The following is a 22,179-nucleotide window of genomic DNA, read 5'->3' on the forward strand; positions in this document are numbered from 1 at the left end:
ATGGCACCAGTTTTGGAGGACAACGTAGGAACCGAACCGCATTCAACATTCTGCCTTTATCGAATGGACGACGGTAAGTTTTTTTACGATTTTAATCACGTAATTTTTTTACATTATAATCACTTTATTTGCCATTGTTTCCATTTTATAATTTTTTGCTCCTAAGATTCTAACATTCATTTACTACTACGCTAATAAAAAAATTTGTCTACAGGATGATGAGAGGTGGGCAGTGGTGGGAGTCAGCACGTTTCAGATGGTTGTCTCATGATGATTTACGTATGATGATGGTGGTGTAGGAAGAATCAGCGCGTTGGCTGTTCGACTGACAATCAGAAGTTCGGATGAAATCATGTGTGCCGACCAGATGATGGTGGTCGGTGCAATGAAGTACTGTAACGACGATTTTTGAACTAAGGTTTAGTAGTTTCGTCTTTTAATTTTTCTCATTGATTGATTGATTGATTGATTGATTCATTCATTCATTCATTCGTTCATTCATTCATTTTATCATTCAATCTTTCAAATCATTTTTCCATTAATTTATTTTTTTAATCATTGAATCGTTAATTAATTCATTGACTCTTGACTCACTCAGGCATTCAACATTTTGCCTTTGTCGAATGGATGAAAGTAAATTTTTTTTACATTTTACTCTCTTTATTATTTTAAAATATTATTTATTTGCCATTATTTTCATTTTATAATTTTTTTCTTTTAAGATTCTAACATTCATTCATTACTAGGCTGATAAAAAAATTTGTCTACAGAATGATGAGAGGTGGGTTGTGGTGGGCGTCAGCACGTTTCAGATGGTAGTCTCATGATGATCGTTCTGATGACAATTCGAAGATGACAATAAGAAGTTTCTGGAGAGTAAACGCGCGCACATTTACGCACATACATCAATACAACACACACATACACAACATCCATTCAATCGGTGTCGTTGTTATGTTTCTCTTCAACTTTCTATTTTCTTTACCGGACTTAATTTTATTCATAGGTAAGTTAGGGATTGAGATGAGTTGAACAATCGTAGGTAGGCTAGGGCTTAACATTAGTTAAAAAGTTTCAAGTAAAATAAAAACACTGAAATATGTAAAATAAAATACCTAAAACATGTAAAATTCCAAAAACGTAGAAAAACATATTTGTAGGTAGGTGAGTTGAGTTAATGATTATAAGTAAGCTAGGGCCCTGAGAGTAATTTAATTGTAGGTAGGTGACTGACTACTATTCTTGCGACTTTTTACTAGTTTTTTGTGATGTGTTTGTTTTCGCTTCACAGCCCCACACCAATAAAACAAACTACATTTTATTCTCGTCGTCGCCTTAAATTTTACCTTTTTGAACAATCTTTTTAATAATGTCTATTTATTTATTTGATTATTTATTAAATGTTGACTGGTTTCAAGTTTTTTTAATTTGGTTATATAATTTTTGGATATTTCTTGATTTAATAAAAGCAACTATTGTGTTTTTCTTTCTTTACTAAAATATCGAAATTGTTTGTAGATCTGTACAGTTAAGTGTTTGTTCGAGTTTGAACAAGCCTTGCAAATATTTTTCAAATATGGTTCATTGATTGGTTAGTTGACTAGTTGATTGAATGAATGGTTGGTTGATTGATTGGTTGATTGATTGATCTCATAGTATTTTATATATGAAAAAAATCCGATTAAGCCAAATACGGCTTTACTTGGCCACTGTATTTTACCAGACAAAAGCAATTTCTTTATTTATATTGACAAAAATAATTGTGAAATGAATATATTGACTTATTTAAAGCATTTTATGTAAAGAAAACTGCCATGACACTGTTGTATGAGACCCAGTAAGCCACTGCAGTAAGCCAACGTATGATTTCAGCAACCATAATTTCTATGAGCACCAGCGGAATGTAAAATATTCATTGAATATAATGAAGATAGTTGTTCAAATAACAATTTTGATCTATTTAGGTCGTTTATTTCATGAGCAAACAAATTTTTAACATGATCGAATAGTGTAAAAAAGGGTGACTTTAGTTCAATCCTACTAAGCCAACCTTCGGCTTCAGTAAAAAGCCACCGGATTTCACAGGACCAAAAGTATAATTTTTATATTCAAATTAACAACAATAATTTAATACGTAATTTTATTTAATAAAATCATAATTTTATTTAATAAAATTAAAGCCAATTACTACAATGTTTTAAGCATATTAAGTCAAGTAAATATTTTATATAGCTTGCTCGTTAAAATCCCTGCAATTTCGTAAGCCAATAATCCAAGCATGTCAAATAGCCCGACTCTTGACTCGAACGATAATAAATCACCCTCCAAATCTTCCGGAAGCTCCTTGTTCGACCGTTAAAAGTGAGCGAAGGCCATTATATTTATTTTAGTTATGTGTCTTTAGTCATGCATCTGAATTAAAAAAAAAAAACTAAGATTAAGTTCATTTTTCGTTACTTGCCGTGCTGTTTTGTCGTCTAGAGATTGTAAAATGAGCTAGAAATTTTGTTTGAATTTATTTACAACATTTTCTATTGCCTTCAAACAACTAATTCTAAAATGAAAATGTTTAAGAAAACGTTTGTTGAGAATCATTCTTCCACCGATGACTCCTCAACGACGATGAAGATACCTACCGGTGGCGGCCATGCAACTCAGATATCTTTCTCGTCCATGACGGATTCGCCATCAGTTTTGTCGGACGCTTTAGATACCCCACCGATGAATAAAAGTTTCAGCCAAGCCAGTGAGTACTATGTTGCCAAAAAATACGAGAACAGGCCAATGAATGACAGTTGTAAAGAGGAGGTCAACTGTGTGTATGTTCACGAAATGAAATTGACCTATGATCAGATTACCAATTACGATTTCGATGCTGCCAAAAATGACAAACTTGTTGCCTTAATGTGTTCATCAAACACTAACAAGCAAAAGTTTGGCATATTGTCTTCTGTCTCATTCAAGAAATTTCTGAGGTCCATATCACCCAGTGGTATGAGGAAGTCAGATTTTAATAAAAATTTTCAACAATGTGCTTCTGATAAAAATGATCATGTCTTCTTGGACACTGACAGTGATGATCAAAATAAGCCCAAAAATAAAAAAGTAGTTAACTTAAAAAAAGAATTTTCGTTAAGGTCTTTTACTAGAAAAGATAAAACTTAGATTTTTATGTCAAATGTTTTCAATGAATGAAACATTTTTCAGTTGTGCTTATTTAAATAATATTCAACGTTTATCATTCATATTTTCTGTATTTCATTAATGTATATATAACTTCGGTCCAATTTCTTTTTTTTCAAAATATCCTATTAATATTAATGTATTTTTTATTTACAAACAGTATACCATTCCTGTCATTTTTCATATCAGGTTCTCAATTATATATTTATGTTTCAAAGTGATTGTATGTCAAAAAATTTTATTGAATTATTTTTATTCCTAATTGTCATATATATCTTAAAGTTGGTTTCAAATTTTGCATACGTTCATATTGTGCCTTGCTTAGGATTTCAATATTTTTTATAAAACCTTTTGATAATAAAATCCTTCTATTATATATTGGTTGTATATTTTGTGTATCACTTTATTAAAAATTATGAACTTAAGTCAATGCAATATCCCACTCAAATACAATATTTCATTGAGCAATTCCTATGGCGGAGTTTTTTAAGACATATTTATGTGACACTGCACAACGTAAATGCTTGATGCATACCTTGGTAATAAATAGAGTCCCAAGGGGATATCCGGAATGTGGTTTCAAACTCTCAAAACTACGCGGATTTTGCGGTTTGCTGATTTTGTCTGTGCGGTTTGTCACGGATTCAAGTGCGTTTTTAAACAACCGCCCGCAAAATTAAATTTTTAATTTTCAAAAGTTTTCAGAATAAAAAAATTTGGTTTTTTCGTCTGTTTGCATGTATGTACGTGTGTGAGTATGTATGTGTATTTAATGACAATAGCTGAGTCTCTCTGGAGTCCACGTTGATAGAGCCAAGCAAGCATCAGCTTCTCCAAATTACTTCAGTGGAATTGAATAAAGAAAGTTAGTTCAATCAATGCCCTACACGTCCATAAACACACATACATAGGCTTACATGTATATTGCAAATGTATATGTAAATGTGTGTTTAGATGTGTTATCATCACCATATATATTATATACACATACTATATATACAAATAAACTGTTGTTTACAAATAAACAATAAATTGCAAATTAATTTATCAAAAACTTATCCGATTCTTTTTAGTCCTAAAATTGTCATCAATTTACTAACGTTCTTTATTTTCTACAATAACAATTGGGTAGGTCCATTGGACAAATTAATCTTTCTAGTTGTTCAATCTCAAGCAATCTAAGAGCACACAATTAGTATATCAAACAAAGTATCTAAAAATCAAGGAATAATCCTTAGACTAAAATATCTCTTACCGAAATGTTTATTATGATCTGAATAAATTTGGTTTTATTTGATTTGGGTGGCTGTACAAGCTCGTTTGAGCTTCTATGTCTCCATGGTTTTTCTGAATAAAATTGAATTGATAAAATTGAGTTGAAATAAATAGCTTGTTTGGTTTTGTATGTTTTTCATGGATATAAAATGTTTTTCAATATTGGTTTGTATTTAATTCTAAATATATGGGTTTTGCATAGTATCTAATTTTAGTCAAAACAAATGAAGAAAATATAAATATTTATCAAAACTTACTAATGAAATATAAGTTACATCTACAGTTACAGTTTAAGTCTATTGTTTTTGGTTCAAATACCAGTCTTACTTATTAATAATAATTGCGGAAATTCTGCTTAAAAGTGGATTTTTACGCACTGACCTCCAGAAAAAACAGTTTAGATTTAGTGAAGAACTAGCATAATTTCTATTTGGTTGGCATGGCGCTGAGAAAATTTTTGAATTTATCGCTCTTGAAAAATGCAGCTTTTCGTCCAGCTCGTAAGTTTCCAATTTTTTTGTGATAAGTTATTTAGTTGAGTTGTGTGAATTTTAAAAAAAATGTTTGTGTGTGTGTTGTATGAGTATGTCAGTTATCCAGTATGATTATATTATAATTATAATATAATTATTATATATATGGTATTATTATGTCATGTCGAGATCTGGTCATTTTACTCATTTGTCAGGATGTGACAACTAGTTCTTCCATCTGTTCTATCTTTGTTGTTTTCTTGTTCATTTGTTGATGTTCATTGTTCACACACTTATTTTAAAAATCTGACTAATAATGACAATTTGATAGTTTTTAAATTTAAAAATTTATTTTACAACTGACAACTCTCTAGAGTTTTGTCTTGACTCTTTGGCAAGAGAAATTGTCTGTTTTAGTTTTTGGATTTTACCTTTTTCTTATTTAAAATTAGTTTCTTTATCATTATCAACCTTTATATTTTTTCAAATTTTGATGGCTTACTAAAATAGTTAGAGGATTAACATTAATTAAATTATTATTTGAATTAATTTTATGGAACAAAGTCCTGATCAAATGGATAACTTAGAAAAATTAAATTCTTTAGTTGTAACAGCCGTCCGATGTGCTCACGGCCACCAGGAATCTGAAGCTGAATTTGATAACAGGTATGAAAGATTTTTCAATAATTCTAAAATTGATGGATGGGAGATTAGGAAGGGTATCAACGACCTTCATGGATATGATTTGGTTCCCGAGCCTAAAATCATTGTTGCAATTTTGAAAGCTTGCAGACGAGTCAATGATTATGCTCTGGCTGTCAGATATCTTGAAGCAGTAAAGGTATATTTTCAACTCTCACACTTAAAAAAATGTTCACAAGTAATAAAAATTATGCAAATTTATGTATAGTTTAAATATGACAGACCCTGCAAAAATCACCTTTGAATTCAGGGATTAGTGAGATATCAAAATTGAAATTGTGCATATCCTGTAAATTCTTGTATACATAAATAATTTAAATTTGCTATAAATAATCTGGTATGAAAAATTACCTCTTTTGGTGAATATTGCATGCAAACAGCTTGTCTATTATCCTATCATTTACCTCATCATTCCAAGATTCATAGTAAGCAATTTTAAATAAATTAATAAATATATATATATTTTTTTTAATGTTTCTACAGGACAAATGCGGACCAAATGTTGGAAAGATATGGCCTTACTTGCTGAAGGAGATTGGACCAACTTTGAAAGACTTAGGAGTTCTGACTCCTGAAGAAATGGGTTATGACAAACCTGAGTTGGCCTTGAAGGATGTTCATGATATGTGAACATTTTTTACGTTTTTTGTCCTGTAGAGTTTTTAAGCCTTGAGGAAGTTATACAAATGAAAATTGATTTGTGTTGTGACGAATTCTTTAAATTTGATTTAAAAGTAATCAGTTTATCGGTTGCTGGTTCGGAGTTTGGATAATGGTGTGTGTGTTTTTAACTTCTCGAACTTTGGCGTCGAATCTGTTGAGTCTGTAACATTAAAGCTGGAGTAAAAAACGGAATAAAAATTGCAACAAATTGAAATTGGTAATTGCAAAGTTTGCCAGCGTGTCCAATTACTTAGTAAAAAAATCGTGAATATTATGCCTTATAATTTTAAATACATGATCATAGATATATATAAGGGATATGGCAAATCCCATCTATGTGTATATATAAATATATATATATATATATATATATATATATGGTATATGATTTGTACGTTACATTTATCTATGCATCGTGGCTTATAAAATACCAGGCATAATCGCTTTTCTATGATGCTTTGTTTTATCGACTGTTTATGTTGTGTTCGGCATTTAAAAAAAATATTTCTATCCGTTGAATGTTTGAAAACAACTTTTTTGTTAGTTTCCGTCGTTTGCTGGTCCCAGCAGGTTTTTTCCCGGCATAATTTTTTGTCAGTTTTTTTTGCGTACTATTTTTATATTTAGTATTTTTACTTACACTCATTGACTGTTAATTTAATTAATTTAATTTTTTAGTCTCTCATATTTAGGACTTTAGGTGCAATATTTTTAATTAGAACAATTTTAAAAAATTTTGTTTCCATCAAAAAATCAAATGATAACAATACTATGTAGTATAAAGTATATATATAAAAAAGTTTATTATGTAAGTAAACGTAAGTAAAGCATTGCCATTTGGCATTTACCATGAAGAATAGATCATACACAAACAAAACAAAACACTTTAACTTTATTAATGAATTTTCCTATAAAAAGTGTAATTGATCATTTGTGTTGTATGGGTATGCACAGTCGTAATGCAATCACTAAATGATATTGAATATTCAATCATTTCTTTATTTATGACTGCCCTAAGCAAGTTTTGTAAAGTTAGCAGTTACAATTATATTATATATAATTATTTATATAATATAATATATAAATATTTTATTAATAAATAATTATTTTAAAAATGCATTGAGTTAGTTAGCTTGTTAATTTTATTTAAATGATATTTTTCAATTGTATTCTTTGCTTAAAAAAAGGTTATTTTATCTTTATTAGGTTAGTGGGTAGATATTCACCATCTGATTTTAGTGCTAGTAAGTAGACATACCCACCATCTCATATAATACATACAGCGTACAGATGTCTGATTCCCCAAGGAGTGCTGATGGAGGTTTGTTCAAACACATTTTTTAAACAGTTAAATTATTTTGCTATGTTAAGATGTAGATTAAGTTAGCTTCAATTTTTTTTAAATTTTTATTTTCAGTAATTAAGATTTTAATTTTTTAATCTGTTTAAACAAAAAAGAGGTTAGCAAGCGAGCCCCTGAATTATACGATGATGGAGACGATTCACTGAGAAAGAAGTCGAGGTACGACAGGGCTAACGAGAAGACCGAAGTCAGAATTCTCATCCCTAGTTGGGTTCGTTGAATTTTTCTCTTCAGTAGATTCATTTTATTAAATATTGTTTGAATTTTCCATTAATATTCTGTTTAATAATTGCTTTATTAATTATATTTGGTTAATTTCTAAATTAATTAAATTAATTTAAATCATTTCCTCATCAGATTAGTGGATCGGTGATTGGAAAAGGTGGAGATAACATCAGAAGATTAAGATCTACGGTCTGTTGTTGGTGCTATTCTATGTTCATCTTATTCCTCCATACACTATATATACTTTTTATATGATTTATTTATATTCATAGCCTTCTTTTAAAAAAGTTATAACACAAAATTGATTATATACATTTATTTATATTCTTATTTGTTCATTTGCTTGTTACATTTCATTCATTTCTTCTGAAAGATTGAATTTTTTAAATTTTCTAGTACAAATCAGGAATTTCTCTTCCAGATTCCAGGGGTCCAGAAAGGTAAAAATATTTTGGATGATTTTTTTTTCTATTTTCGAATTTTTTGGTTCCATGTTAAACAACATTAAAGCATCATTATAATTTGAACACAAATGATAATTATTAATCATAATTTTTTCAATATCTAGACAAAATCGTTTTTTTTGAATAAAGTGTTTTTCGTTTCAATATTTCATTATTTGATTTTATTTTAAGATATTATTTATCATGATCAGGCTTGTTGTGATGACCTCTGAGATTGGAAACATTTGTGATGCCCTGGAAGACATATTGCCAACCTTAACTAAGGTGTGTCATGGGTTCTGTTTTGTCCTTTGGATCTCTTCGCTATTCACCATTCATTTATTGTGTATGCATTGTATTCGTGTGTTCAGCAGTCAATGCTTCAACCTTTTAAAATATCACTAAATGTTTGTTTGCATAAAAAACTTTTGTCCACAGTATAGAGTGATTTTAGTTATCACTCCTTTGCATCTATAGGGAATTAATATGTTTTTAGATTCCGAGTGTATATAAAACACACACACACACTCGTGCACATTTAGCAACTGGACAAAAGCAACACAGAGGACCACCATGAACTGCGTCTACTCATTCATCAGAGCCACGCCGGTCGCATCATCGGGAAAGGTGGCACCATCATCAAACAACTTAGAGATGTATGTTTCTCATTTCTGTTTCACTCTGTTCATCATTGATGGATGGCTTGTATGTATATCATTCCTGTTTCGTTGTTGTTGTTGTTATTATTAATATTATTTATAATTATTTCTAAAACTGTAGAACCGATGTAAAATTATTTTTCACAATTTTTCAAAGTCAATAATAATACCCCACCTATCTGCTTAACAAAAAAAACTATATTACTAAATTATATTATATCATAAATTATCTTTATCAAATTATATTATATCATGTTGATTGGTATATCAAACTTTGCAGGATACAGGAGCTCAGGTGAGGATACACGTCGTTGTATGCCCAAACTCGTCCGATCGCATCATCCAAATCAACGGCTCAGCACATCAGATCAGTTCATGCGTAGAGGCAATCTACAAACTCATATCCGGGGTTGGCATTCATTTATTAAATTACCTGTAGATTAATTAGTATTTAATATTAGTTATTTATCAATTTATTCATTATCAATATTATATATAAATATTTATTGCTTTTTTCAATGGTGTTTAAAAAAAGCAAAAACATGATACCGTATTACACAAATGCCAACATAAAATAATATCCACAGTCGTTTCCAAAAGGCCCACAAATGCCATACAACCCTGACTACTACGACATCTCCCTGGCCAGCAAGTATGGAGGATACGAAGAAGAGAGAGGTGGAGGCATGGGTAAGGGTAAGATGAGAGATAGGGAGGAAAAGGGGGAGAAGGATAGCCCACATGCTAATACTGCTGCCAGTTCACAGAGGTTATTTGTTTAAATTTTTGGATATTGTTTTCTTTTAATTAATTAATTAATTAATTAATTAATAATTATTGTTTATGAAATAAACTTTTATTAATTTTACTCATATTTAGTTATATTTTTTCTTGATGATTTTTTGGATTCTATATTTTTGAATTCTTTAGCAGAGGTTCAGTCAGAAAGAATCAGTCGGATGACAGGCATGCAAAAGACCAACAACCACAACAACATCAATCCCAACAACATCAACAACACCAGCAACAGCAACCTTACAACAACAAGCAGCAAACATCTGACGACAATCAAGTACTTTAATTTAAATTTTCAATAGCAACTTTATTTTACAAAAAGTATTTCTATACTTTTTTCATCTATAGGTGTTTTGCATTTGCATTTTATATAATTTCTTATTTAAAAAATTCAATTATTCAATTTTTTTTAAATTAAATTAAATTATTAAAATTAAATTAAGTGAGGAAAAATTTTTTTCCAGCCACCACACTTTCCAAGAGATGTATCACAAGTCAGCATACCGAAATCTGTAAGTTCAACAACATCACTTTAATCACCATCAGAGTCGTCGTCATCTCACCCATCATCTTCTTCTCCATCATTATCATCGTCGTCGTGGCATTGTCTAATACCTTTCTAGTTATTTGAATTTTAATGATCTTAAATGGTTATGTGTAACTACTACAAACATAGTAAATAAACAATACAACGCATGACGTATATGTATGTATGTGCGCGCGCGTGTGTGTATGCCTGTGTGTGTGTATGTATGTATGTGTGTGTGTGTGTGTATGTGTGGGTGTCCGCGTGTCTGTATTGTATATGATTACAGCCACGATGAAAGCATTTATACTTCTACTTGTTTTACAGTTAGCTGGCGCCATTCTAGGGAAGGGAGGCAGTCGTATCAAGCAGGTATAAATCATTTACCCTGATCTCAGATAGAAATAAAATTGACCATATAAATAAAATTGACACAATAATTAACGGCATAATTATAGAAAACTAATTATAATTATCATTAAAATATAATTTACTCATCATTAAATTGATGGTGATGATATTATAAATTAATTGATTAAAAAAAACTAATGTAACGTATTCAGGTGCAACAGGAGTCTGGAACGAGAATCAAGATGGATGAGGCCAGTGTAGACTCTGACGACCGCATCATCACCATTGTAGGCACTCCGGAGCAGATAATGTATGCACAATATTTACTACAGATGATGTGAGTTACGGTTAATTGTTCTTTAATATTTTCATTAATTAGTTAATTAGCTAATTAATTTATCTTTAATTTTGAAATTTCGTTACTTGAAGACATCTCAACCAAAAACAGTGCTTTAATTTATAAGCACAATTCATCCACATCACCAAAAATCTTGTCAAAAATATTCGACACTCCTGATTTCAATTATGTATGCTAGTTTTTGCTTTACACTTTAATATCATTCCAGTTATAGATATGCGTAACTACTATGAAAGAAATAAATAACGGAAAATTTTTTGGAATTTTTTCCTCCCAAGGGTGAAGAAATACGCCAACAACGGAGGGAAAACAGCGTAATTGAACTGACGGCAGGAACCGCCTCCTACATCACGGGACGAGACGTCAAAACGAAACATCAAAACTAATTCTCAATCCATCATCATCATACATACATACATAAATCTACCACCGTTCGTTAAACCATCTCGTTAATCTTCTTTTTTTTTTTAGATCCGCACAACCTTCTATCTATCATTACATGAGTATGTGTATGTGTGTATGTATGTATGTGTGTATGTACATGTACAAACATGATTAACATTTATGGTATAATAAATACAGTCGGACCTCCGTACGGCGAAATTGATGATTTCAGCATATAAATTCGTTTTATAGAAATTTCGTTATATATAATTTTAGTAAAAAATTCTATACTTCTTAAAAAGCACTTATATACTATATAGTTATAAATACAATCTCTAAATCATTTATTCTTATGATAGGAAATATAGTATAGTATAGTTGCAAACATTTAAAAAAAAACAAAATTATGCGTACTATGTATACTAACATGATATGTATATAGCAAAAAGCTTAATAGGTGAAATAGTATTGTAGAAATGAAACTTACAGCTTACTATGTTCAACAATTTTTTTTTTAATTTTTAAATATTTCTTTTAACTTTTATAAATTTTCTTCCTTATAGAGAAATTATTTTCGTTCTGCGGAAAGAGTTTTATATGCGAAATGCCAAGGGACATAAAAAATTTCGTTATATTTTGATTTCCGTTATATAGAAGTTCGTTATAAGGAGGTCCGACTGCGTATGATGCTGCAAAAGCTAAGCGACGCAAGATTTCTAGTATAAATGATATTTTTTTCAAAAGTTAAACGATGTAATAACATGTAAGACCATGATCCAACATTATATACATATATCTTAATATATTATATGTTGAGTAAACACATATAACATACACTGATAACGAAACCAGGTAGCAACCAAACAAACACGCACCTTACGTATCATCCACCTACCTTCATAACTGTCAAATAATATTACCATTGTAAAATAATGTAAAGAAATTACTAAGATAATGATATCAATTGGTTGCGGTGACAAGACGATGACGCCAATGAGATAGGTGATGGATTGTTTGACGGTTCCGATTTATTTTTTGACCTCGTTAAAATGATCGACTGGTCAATGAAAGAATAATAAAATACCCAACAAACAAAAATCTATCAAACAAAAATAAGCTTCTGAGACATAATTTTTCAATGCAATTAACACACACACACACACTTACAGTCGCACGCAGTTAGATTCATATAAACAAATGTATTTTCAGTAGTCTATATAAAATTAAGCACTGCTTACAACAAACATATAAGGGCTGTATGCATGATTTTAACAACAAATATAAATCGAAAAGTTAGCATGTATACACACAATTGTATTCCAAACCGACTAATGTACAGTCGTCAATGTTGACATAACTAACTAAACTACTATTAATAAAATTTAATGACGGTAGACCAAATTTCCCAAAGCTTGAACAATTGCAACACTCGTAACGTCTATGAAGAAATTGTTGAAAGAAACCATTACAAATTTTGCACTTAAATGACATAGCTATGACGCCGAAAAAGGTTTGCTGGATTGGAAGATAATTCTTGTATATGCAGCTAATACTATTTAGTATTAGTATTACTATTCCTTTGTGTGTGTATGTGTAAATATAATAGCCATGTATGTATATTTCTACATATTGTTCATGTTTATTTGATTTTACTGAAAAGTATTAAAATTTATATTTCTAAATATAATGCTGACAGTACACGTATGTGAATGTAGTAAAATAATAAATGGTAATGAAAACGTCTTTGTTGTTGTTAACAGTGAAGTGTTGTTTCCCCTGAGGCATTCAACAATTCAGTAGAAGTAATAATAATGATTGGATGACATTTTCTCTAAGTGCTCCTCAACTTTCTTCACGATCGTTGCCGTCTCTGCCATTGCTCCAAGACCTTTTTTGTTACATTTTTGCAAATTATTCTCCGTCAGCGGTATCAAAAATTGAGTTTATTCAACTTTGCATATTGAATGTCTATAAAACATGGCAGCATTAAACAAATGAACAAAAATAAAATCAAAAAAAATTATAATTTGATACCTTTGTCTCTACAAGCAAGAACCTTCTCAATGCATGGTATCTCCTTGTACCCAAAACTTTTGAGTGCCTGCACCTGGTTGGCTGTGATTGGATGGTTCCACATCATTGTGTTCATGGCAGGGGCAAACAATAGGGGCTTGTCAGGCTGCCAGGCCCTCACTATGCACGTCTGTCAATGTCATTAATATTTATTAGTCACACTGATACTCTGAATATTCGTTAGTTATATTAGTGTCAAGAACATGTATCGGTCATATTGATGTTGTGAATATCAGTTGATCAAGTGACAACATAAATTTATCACAACATTTATGTATGAAATTATTATTCACCTTCAAAAATGGAATAAGATAATGATGGATTTGCTTAAATTTCTAACTAAATTCCTAACAACCTGTACAATATGGCCATTTTAATTTATGGAATACGTAGTGAAATAATTACAAGCGAAACAACCTAAGGTGCTAATTCATTGCAGGCACCTCATTAAAACTACATATGCTGGTCATTCTACTTTGGAAGAGTACACAGAAAGAAGAAATTGCTTGAATTCAATCATACAAAAAATACTTGAATTCAATCGTACAATGCATCAAAATGACCAATCCTGATTATTACACTCAGATTCAATCATGCACCTACCAGCAGATTGTCACAGAGACCACATGCAATCTTGCCCAGTGTGTTGGCATCAAGAGGAGCTATAACCAGGATGTCAGCCCATCTTCGTAACTCAATGTGCAAGATTGGGTCCTCCACACTCTTCCATGTCTGTAGGGTCATGCAATTGTTTCAATGCTTTTAGACAGGTGGAAAAAAATGTTTAGAAAAATAAAATGGTACAGAAAAAGTTATCTTCAAGTATAAACAGAAATATACTTTGGAATGGAGATGGATATAATGAATTACCAAATGTACAGATAAATACAGATGGACACAATGAACAACAATAAAAGTTGGAGAATCATCTACTGACTGTCCACTCATCTTCATCGCAGAATATTTCAACAGGGAGGACGTTCTTATCAAAGAAGTGCTGTGCATGCTTTGTGGTCACAATCTTTACACAAACCTGATAAGTTTTTTATTTTATGTTTTTTTTCTCTTTATGTGTAATGTTTGATATACCAATAGTTAAATTTCATTGAAATAAACAAAAAAAAACAAAAATTAAACAAACTTTGTATTTGCTTGCAAGCAGTTCCTCAACAAGTTTTGGAATTTTGAGAGAGGCAACACTGCCTGTGCAGCCAATGAGGATGTTAAAGGTTCTTCCCTGTTTTATGTTAATGTTATTGTTGTTGTTGTTGCTACTGTTGTTATGCATTATGGGTTTGTTGATCTGGTTGCCTGGATCGTTCGACAATTTTCCAATGTGATTCGCATTCGGTTCAAAAGCCATTTACTAATTTAGATTAGTAGACAGTCAATTCTCAATTGGAAGCCATAACAACATTATCTTGTTGAATGTTGTCAAATATTTTCAAACTACCTACCTACTGCCTCCAAATCAATGACAGTTATTAATTAAAGAGAATTCGGTGTCCTATGAAAGTATGAACTGATTACTTTATTTCTTTTAAATTAATTATTATATATAACTATATTAATATTTATATGATTTGAATTAGAATTAAAATTTTAAAATTAAATTAGATATTAAAAAAAGATTTTTCTTTCTAAAAAAAGCGTAACCACAACTTCGCCGATGTTACTCGCAATATTATGATCAAATTGAAAGTTATAAAAAAGAAAACTATAATTATAATGTAGAATAAATTAAATTGTAGTTAAAAAATAGCAAAACGGTTAAATTGCTTTATAAAAAAATATATCGTGATTTGGGAGCTAAAACAAACGCTTGAACTTAGACGGGTATAACGAGAAGGAATAAAAAACGTTTGACAGGTTCTAAATGGTACCAATCTCCTAAAATGATGTTTTTAGGATTAGGAAGTAAAGAATGAAATCATAAACTGTTTCACACTGAGAATTGTTTCAATTAGATGAACTAATTGACAATATGTATTTGTAATTATTATGAAAATAAAATGCGTTAAATTTCATAATATTTGCTATATATACATTGATTCAAAAAGTAATTTACATACCTGGTGCTTAATATACAACACACACATAATATATGCTCATGTAATGAATAAAACTATTAAATACATGTACAGACTTTTACTAATATTAGTTAATTAAGTGTTCATAAAATAAATTAATTATAATTATTATATATAATTGATGAGTAGTTTTTTTTATAAGCATTATTTTATCATTTCATTGTGCACAACCCATCGAATAATACTGTGGGCAGAAGAATGCATTGTCTGGCTATTGCTCTCTGAATCGTGTTATGTTAAGGAAGTTATACATGTAAATTTGTCATTCTAATCTTACATACACACACACACGCACGCACACATATATTTATAATATTATATATATATATATATATATATATATATATAATTTATAAATATATAAATTTACATGCTTACACGTTTGTCCGTATGTATGTTAAATTGAAAAACTGGTCTTAGAGGCTCATAATAATCTGAAACAAGAAGTAAATTACCTGCAAAAATACCAAATGTGAATCTAAAGTACGGAGGCAAGTAAGTGCTTCATTTCGCTTAGATTTTTACCCCTAAAAATCTTACTTACAGATGTCGGCACTCATGGACAGACAGTGTATTGATTCCAACCAAAAAAATTCACCAAACGTAACGGGAAATATTGCGGAATGTTCACCGATGGATAACAAAGACGTTGATGCCAGCAGCCTCGGTCCTTTAAAATCTGGAATGGGGCTATTTGGGATGCTGGTTAAAAAACCCGTGCCCCCTCCAAAACAAACATTGGCAAAAACCAATAATAATCAAATCAGATTACACCATCCTGTATTTACAAAACTATCCTTATTGCCAGTATCGACAACTTCAAATTCTTTGACAACCACGCCCACCAAAACTCTAACTGCGGCTTTTAAGCCTCTAACTGGCAATACGATAACTGCAATCTCAACAACAACAACAACAACAACAACAGAATCAAATAACAATTTACTCGCGGTAACAACAGCAGCCACAATTAAAACTGCCATTAAAGGGCCCGCTACCTTTCCAAAACCAATGGTAAAACAACAAAACAACAACAATCACATCGACAACAGTAGCGATAGTCCGAAGTCCAATTCATCCAGCTCAATAAACATCAGTAATGATGAGAAAGCAGAAATCACTCAAACTGCACTTCATATTGAAGACGGCTATGAGTACGATGATCCAATGGCTGTAGACATGTATAACTTGAGTAAAAACATCAACAATACCAACAACAAACCAACACCTGAAGAAGATGTTTTGTACGATGAAATACATGTACGGTCAGAACTTGAGACACAGGTGCTTGGTCCAACCAATCCGTTCGTGTCTGACGTAAACAGAACGGCCGAAGAAGATGATTGCTACGCTAGCTTTCCTTACAGCGACAGTGATCACATCTGCTACGAGGGTAACAGCTACATCAACAACAGTTGCAAAAGAAACATAAACACGTATTCAAGTTTATCTTTGAAGAAAAGCGCGCTAAATGATAGCAACAACATCAAGTCGATGGTCATTTGTCCAGAAAAGAACGACAAGATCGATGATGAGGGCGACGAGATATACTATAAGTACGATCTGGCGCAACCAGTCATTCCCGAAAAAAAATTTCCAAATCGCATTCCACCGCTAATGTCACTAAGTAAGTTTTTTGACTCCAGTGCTTGCAACTTTGACTCAATTGAAATGGACATAAACAACAACAGCATCAGCGAAATAAGTTACGATGACTTTAATGATACCGTGAAACCCGTAATTCCCGAAAAAACACGGAACCTCAGCAATCAGTTGAGCAACGGCGACCAGACATCTTTGTTGAGCAGCGTCAGCAGTTACGACGACAAAGACGACGAGGACGACAACGAGGTAGACGTCGAGGCAGTCAGACTGTACAACTGTCAGACGAGGAGAAGGTGGTGGTATGAAAATGTCGAACAATATTCGCGCGTTACTGAAGAAGACGCCAGTGAGACCAGCAGAGAAAACAACAAACCTCATGGTATACATCAGTTCAATATTATAATCTTCATTCGGTTTATTTGATATTTTGTTTTTCCCTACCAAGTATGTTTTAGCTTTATTCTTTCGTTGTTGAGTATCGTAGAAACTGTGAAGAAAGTTATTTCAGACGCAAATTAATTTCAATTTTCAGGTCAGAGACAACTTTTAAAACAAAATTTGGTTGTGGAGTTGGTAGAGAACCAAAGACGCAAATTAAGAAATCTCCTCCTCTTCGATGACGTCATCGTCTGTGCGAAGCAAAAAAGGAATAATAAGTAAGAACTCAAATTTTTTTCTTTTAAATTAATTTAGACTTGATCAGGGAAAGACAATTAAAGTATAAAATTTCTCTCACGTCTTTTTAGAAAAGTAACTTAATAATGGCTACATAAAAATAAGTAATAAAATGAATTTAAACGTAGATTCCTGGTGAGATGGTTCATCACGTTGGATGCCATCAAGGTCGAGTTCTCAACGGAAGAAGGTTTTTTTTTTCTTTATACACTTCGAGCAATCGCGGAGCAGCTTACATCATCTTTTTTTATCCATATGGTTGCAGTTAAACTTTCTGCTTTGAAAGTACTGCAAATTCACGCCACACGCTGCACCTGAGCTACATATACACATTTATTTTCACGTACGCGCAGACACACTCATGCAAAAAAGGTGCTCGATAGTTTTCAGTCTTTTTGCTTTGAACAGACAGCATTTGAACCTGGTCAGGAAAACGGAGACATGCATTCCTCTATCTATTCAGCATGTTAAGAATGTTGCTACCAAACGGGAATTTGGTTTCTCTAAAAAGTGAAAAAGTATAAACATAAGTTGTAGTAATAACAGTAGATACATTGGGTTTTAGTTAAGGAATTGAACTATAGCACTTGAACTTCAACATTAACCCCCAGAAAGTGTTTGCGACATCATATTACCCCTCAAAGTAAATATTTATTTGCCGTGAGAAATTTCTTGTTTACAGATTTTACTAAGTACGTAAGGGAAAAAAACGATAGGCAAATTCAGTCTGAAATTTCAATCAAACGCTCACTCATCAAACAAAACAGACGAAAAAAATCTTCTCGAGCACAAAACTTCAATGAAAAAGTTGAATAAAGAATATAAAGATTGTTTGGAGGCGATCAAATGTGATGGAAGGATGAAGATGACGGCAGCGGTTAGGAGCGTTGCGATTGTAGCTAAATGTTTTGTCTAAAAAAAACTAAAAGTTTTGTTCTCGAAGGCTATTTTATTAAACTGTTCTATATATATTTTTATTTATTATGAGGTATATTTATTATATTTAACTATATTTGTTTTAATTTGAAATTTTCGTTCCTCTGCAGGATAACCCAAAAATAAAAAAGTCATCAGAGGCGAATAAAAAGAAGTTAAACGAAATGGTTGGAATACATTTTGGAAGATTTTAAATATTGAAATAAAAATTGATCAAGCTTCTATAAATTTTTTTAAGAATTTTTAAATTTTCAAGCCTTAATCTAAGTTTCATAATTTAAAATATAGGCCTAGTGAATTAACAAATTGAATAATTAAAAATTAAAAAATTATTTGAAATAGAAAAATATTGAATAAAAACATTTGGAATAAATGCGATTTTAATTTATTAGGAGGCAAAAAGATTTTTGAAATCTCCATACTTGCGTCTGAAAGTCTTCAATGGCGGATCTAAAAAATTCCATCTGCTACTACTATCGACTGAGATGGAGAGAGAGAGCTGGATTGTTGCTATCAAGAAGAATTCATCTAACAGTATGATGATGATGTGATGATGAAAATGATGATATGATGATGAAGATGATGATGGCGATGAAGATGATTTGATGACGAGGATAAAAATGATGATTTGATGAGGAAGATGATGATGTGATGATGATGTGATGAAGACGTTGGTGATGAAGATGATGGGATGATGAAGATGCTGATGAAAATGAAGTGGTGAGTATATAATGATGATGATATGATGTGATAATGACATTGTGATTATGATTTAATGATGGTGATGTGAATGATGATTATGGAAAAATGTATTCAGGATGGCTTAATGTTAGAATTGTATAATATAATAATACAAATCTCAACTCATCATAGGCAAAGTTGTATAATGCGTTAATTCACCCGTACTTTTGTACGCTCTGAGGATTTCAAAAGAAGAGAAGTCATTTATAACAAATTTTTATTTTCTTTTCTTTTCAGAAAAACCAGCCAACAAAATTAATTTAAACCAAGTAACATCTCTTATCAATCAGTTTAAAGTTAGTATAACGACACTAATACCAGGCAGGGTTGTTAATATCAAAGTATCGCAATCGACTATACTTTTTCAGTATTCGCTTCGATATCTGCTATATATTTGATACCGGATATACTTGATATAAATGATAATTTTGAGAAAAAAATATCGATATTCGATACCAATAAAGCTGGATACATTTTTTTTATTATTAATGATCATTTCATTTAAAGTTTCAATGTTTCCGTTAAATTGGGGATTTAAAATTAGATTTTTGCCGTCTTTCGCTTGTTTGTTTTTAAAGATTTGTTTTGTCCCTACTGTTCTGACACGTTGTTCCTTTCAATAGTTAAAAAAAACTGCTTTTCACTTGGGCATAAACATCCATTTCAGCTGGCTTCAAACTTGATGATTCAAACAGTTTATAGTTATGCAATCAATTCGTACATTAACCGCCGAATGCGTTGTTTATAGATAAAATAAAAGTAATAAATAAAAAATAAAAAAATGAAATAACCACTTTTGTATAGCACAGTTTTATAAACTTTAATATTGGAAGTAACCCTGCCGACAAATACTTTTAAAAACTAGCATCGGTATCCGTACTGGTATCGGCGCAGATTGTAAAGCCGGTATTGTGTTGTATTGGCGATACAATTTTTAAGTATTGTTGTTAATAACCCTGATACTAATATTATTATATATAAAATTATTAGTAATACTGCTATTACTACTACTTCTACTACTACTTCTACTATACTACTACTACTACTACTACTACTACTACTACTATGTCAACGACGACTACTACTACTTTTAATTACTACAACTACTAGTACAACTACAACTACTAACATTAGTAATGTAGATAAATCGCTTCAATGTAATTTATTTTTTATAAGCACCAGATGGTCACTTCGGCTAACATTGAAAACGAAGGTAAATAATAATAATAACTAAAATTATAATAATAATTATTATTGTTATATTCTCAATAAATAATAATAATTATATTAACAATAATAATAATCTTGAAAATATGAAACAAGTAAATGTTATTTGTTAACAATCAGACATAAATCACATCAATGGCACTCTGAAGATAACAATCAACAAGCTTAAGCTATCAGATCATCTGGCCAGCAAACCAGGTTTTCTAGGTTTTAATAAAACTAAACCGCTTCTATGTTATTAAAATATTTTTTCCGATAAATTGTTTTTCAAGTTTTCAATAACCCTTTAAGCGACTCCAACAAAACCTCCAACTCCAACTGACTTCGTAACCATATCACCAAAGGTTCCCCCCCCCAGAGTATTAAACATATAAGAATTTAGCTATAGCACTTAACCAAAAATTTTGACTAGGGTGTGATTGCGTCATTATGTTCTATTTTTAACTCACGAATGACGCACCCTGATTATCATTTACATGTTGAATGAAATTTTCCTGCATAAATTATTTTGATTATATGTCGTAAATAATGATATTTGTTCTAACGAAGTTTGAAATATAGTAAGAATACATTCAAACGGTCATTGAATAACCCTTCAAATATTTAGCTAAACATAATTTTAAATTGGATATGTGGATAAGAATAAAAACGTTAGATTATAAATATAAATTGACTTATAAATATAAATTATATTATAAATATAATTAATTTATAAATTAATTAAATTAAAATTAAATTATAAATATTAAAATAAATTTGCCTTGCTCTCTGGTCAGCATTTTGCTCCATATTTGTCGATAGCTACGGACGCTTCTACCACCAAGCCAACACTAGTCCTTGTCAAGGCTCGTCTTATGAATGGGATGAAGTGAGTTGGTTGGTTGGTTGACTGGTTGGTTGGTTGATCATTTAAATAGTTTTTTATCTGCTTGATTGATAAGATAATTAAATATTTGATTGATATGTTAGTTAATTGCTTAGTTGATTAATACGTCAATTAATCAATTAATCACAATTAACTAACTGGTTGAATAATTACTAATACTAATGTCTAAGTTTATCGATCGGTTGAATGATTGATAAGTTACTTAATTGATTGGTTTGCTTCTTTAATTGGTTGATAATCTGATGAGACAATTAATTGATTGTTTGTTTTTTCCTTTATTTATTTATGTATTAATTGATTGATTGATAGGTTAATAAATATTCGGCTTGAAAGTGAGATTGATTGATTAATTATTCAGTTGATGGAGAGATTAATTAGACAATCGGTTGATTAGTTTGATAATTAATAAATCAAAAGTTACTTATAAAATATTTAAACTTGAAATCGCATTCTAAACTCGTCACGATTATTGTGGTGAACAAATAATAAACCCACCTACTCACTAACCGTCACTACCGGCCGGTGAACTTAACTAATCAACCAACA

The 22,179-nt window shown here is 30.9% G+C and overlaps 5 protein-coding genes across 5 annotated transcripts; 4 read left to right on the forward strand and 1 right to left on the reverse strand.

Annotated features, from left to right (window-relative positions):
* Positions 1 to 2,433: 2,433 nt before the first annotated feature.
* Positions 2,434 to 3,561, forward strand: HELRODRAFT_189741 (hypothetical protein). The gene has a single exon (XM_009032196.1). It carries the CDS (start codon positions 2,560 to 2,562, stop codon positions 3,163 to 3,165), a length of 606 nt encoding a protein of 201 aa, XP_009030444.1. The 5' UTR covers positions 2,434 to 2,559; the 3' UTR covers positions 3,166 to 3,561.
* A 1,944-nt stretch (positions 3,562 to 5,505) lies between these two features.
* HELRODRAFT_70304 (hypothetical protein) lies at positions 5,506 to 6,263 on the forward strand (the record flags this gene model as incomplete). The annotated part of the gene is made up of 2 exons (XM_009031863.1): positions 5,506 to 5,772; positions 6,117 to 6,263. 2 exons carry the CDS (start codon positions 5,506 to 5,508, stop codon positions 6,261 to 6,263), a joined length of 414 nt encoding a protein of 137 aa, XP_009030111.1.
* A 509-nt stretch (positions 6,264 to 6,772) lies between these two features.
* On the forward strand, positions 6,773 to 13,204 carry HELRODRAFT_189742 (hypothetical protein). Its single transcript, XM_009032197.1, has 14 exons — positions 6,773 to 6,889; positions 7,503 to 7,617; positions 7,755 to 7,870; positions 8,017 to 8,073; positions 8,281 to 8,324; positions 8,540 to 8,612; positions 8,870 to 8,983; positions 9,267 to 9,395; positions 9,574 to 9,755; positions 9,917 to 10,058; positions 10,246 to 10,293; positions 10,635 to 10,679; positions 10,871 to 10,995; positions 11,295 to 13,204. The coding sequence occupies exons 2-14, from the start codon at positions 7,587 to 7,589 to the stop codon at positions 11,332 to 11,334; spliced, it is 1,146 nt and encodes a 381-aa protein (XP_009030445.1). The 5' UTR covers positions 6,773 to 6,889; positions 7,503 to 7,586; the 3' UTR covers positions 11,335 to 13,204.
* HELRODRAFT_70216 (hypothetical protein) lies at positions 13,194 to 14,761 on the reverse strand (the record flags this gene model as incomplete). The annotated part of the gene is made up of 5 exons (XM_009031855.1): positions 13,194 to 13,288; positions 13,435 to 13,603; positions 14,077 to 14,205; positions 14,411 to 14,506; positions 14,615 to 14,761. The coding sequence occupies 5 exons, from the start codon at positions 14,759 to 14,761 to the stop codon at positions 13,194 to 13,196; spliced, it is 636 nt and encodes a 211-aa protein (XP_009030103.1).
* A 1,348-nt stretch (positions 14,762 to 16,109) lies between these two features.
* Positions 16,110 to 18,973, forward strand: HELRODRAFT_165672 (hypothetical protein; the record flags this gene model as incomplete). Its single annotated transcript, XM_009032198.1, has 5 exons — positions 16,110 to 17,514; positions 17,701 to 17,824; positions 17,972 to 18,033; positions 18,611 to 18,720; positions 18,890 to 18,973. The coding sequence occupies 5 exons, from the start codon at positions 16,110 to 16,112 to the stop codon at positions 18,971 to 18,973; spliced, it is 1,785 nt and encodes a 594-aa protein (XP_009030446.1).
* Positions 18,974 to 22,179: the final 3,206 nt, after the last annotated feature.

This window comes from Helobdella robusta (genome assembly GCF_000326865.2).
Source record: "Helobdella robusta unplaced genomic scaffold HELROscaffold_8, whole genome shotgun sequence".
NCBI lineage: Eukaryota > Metazoa > Annelida > Clitellata > Rhynchobdellida > Glossiphoniidae > Helobdella > Helobdella robusta.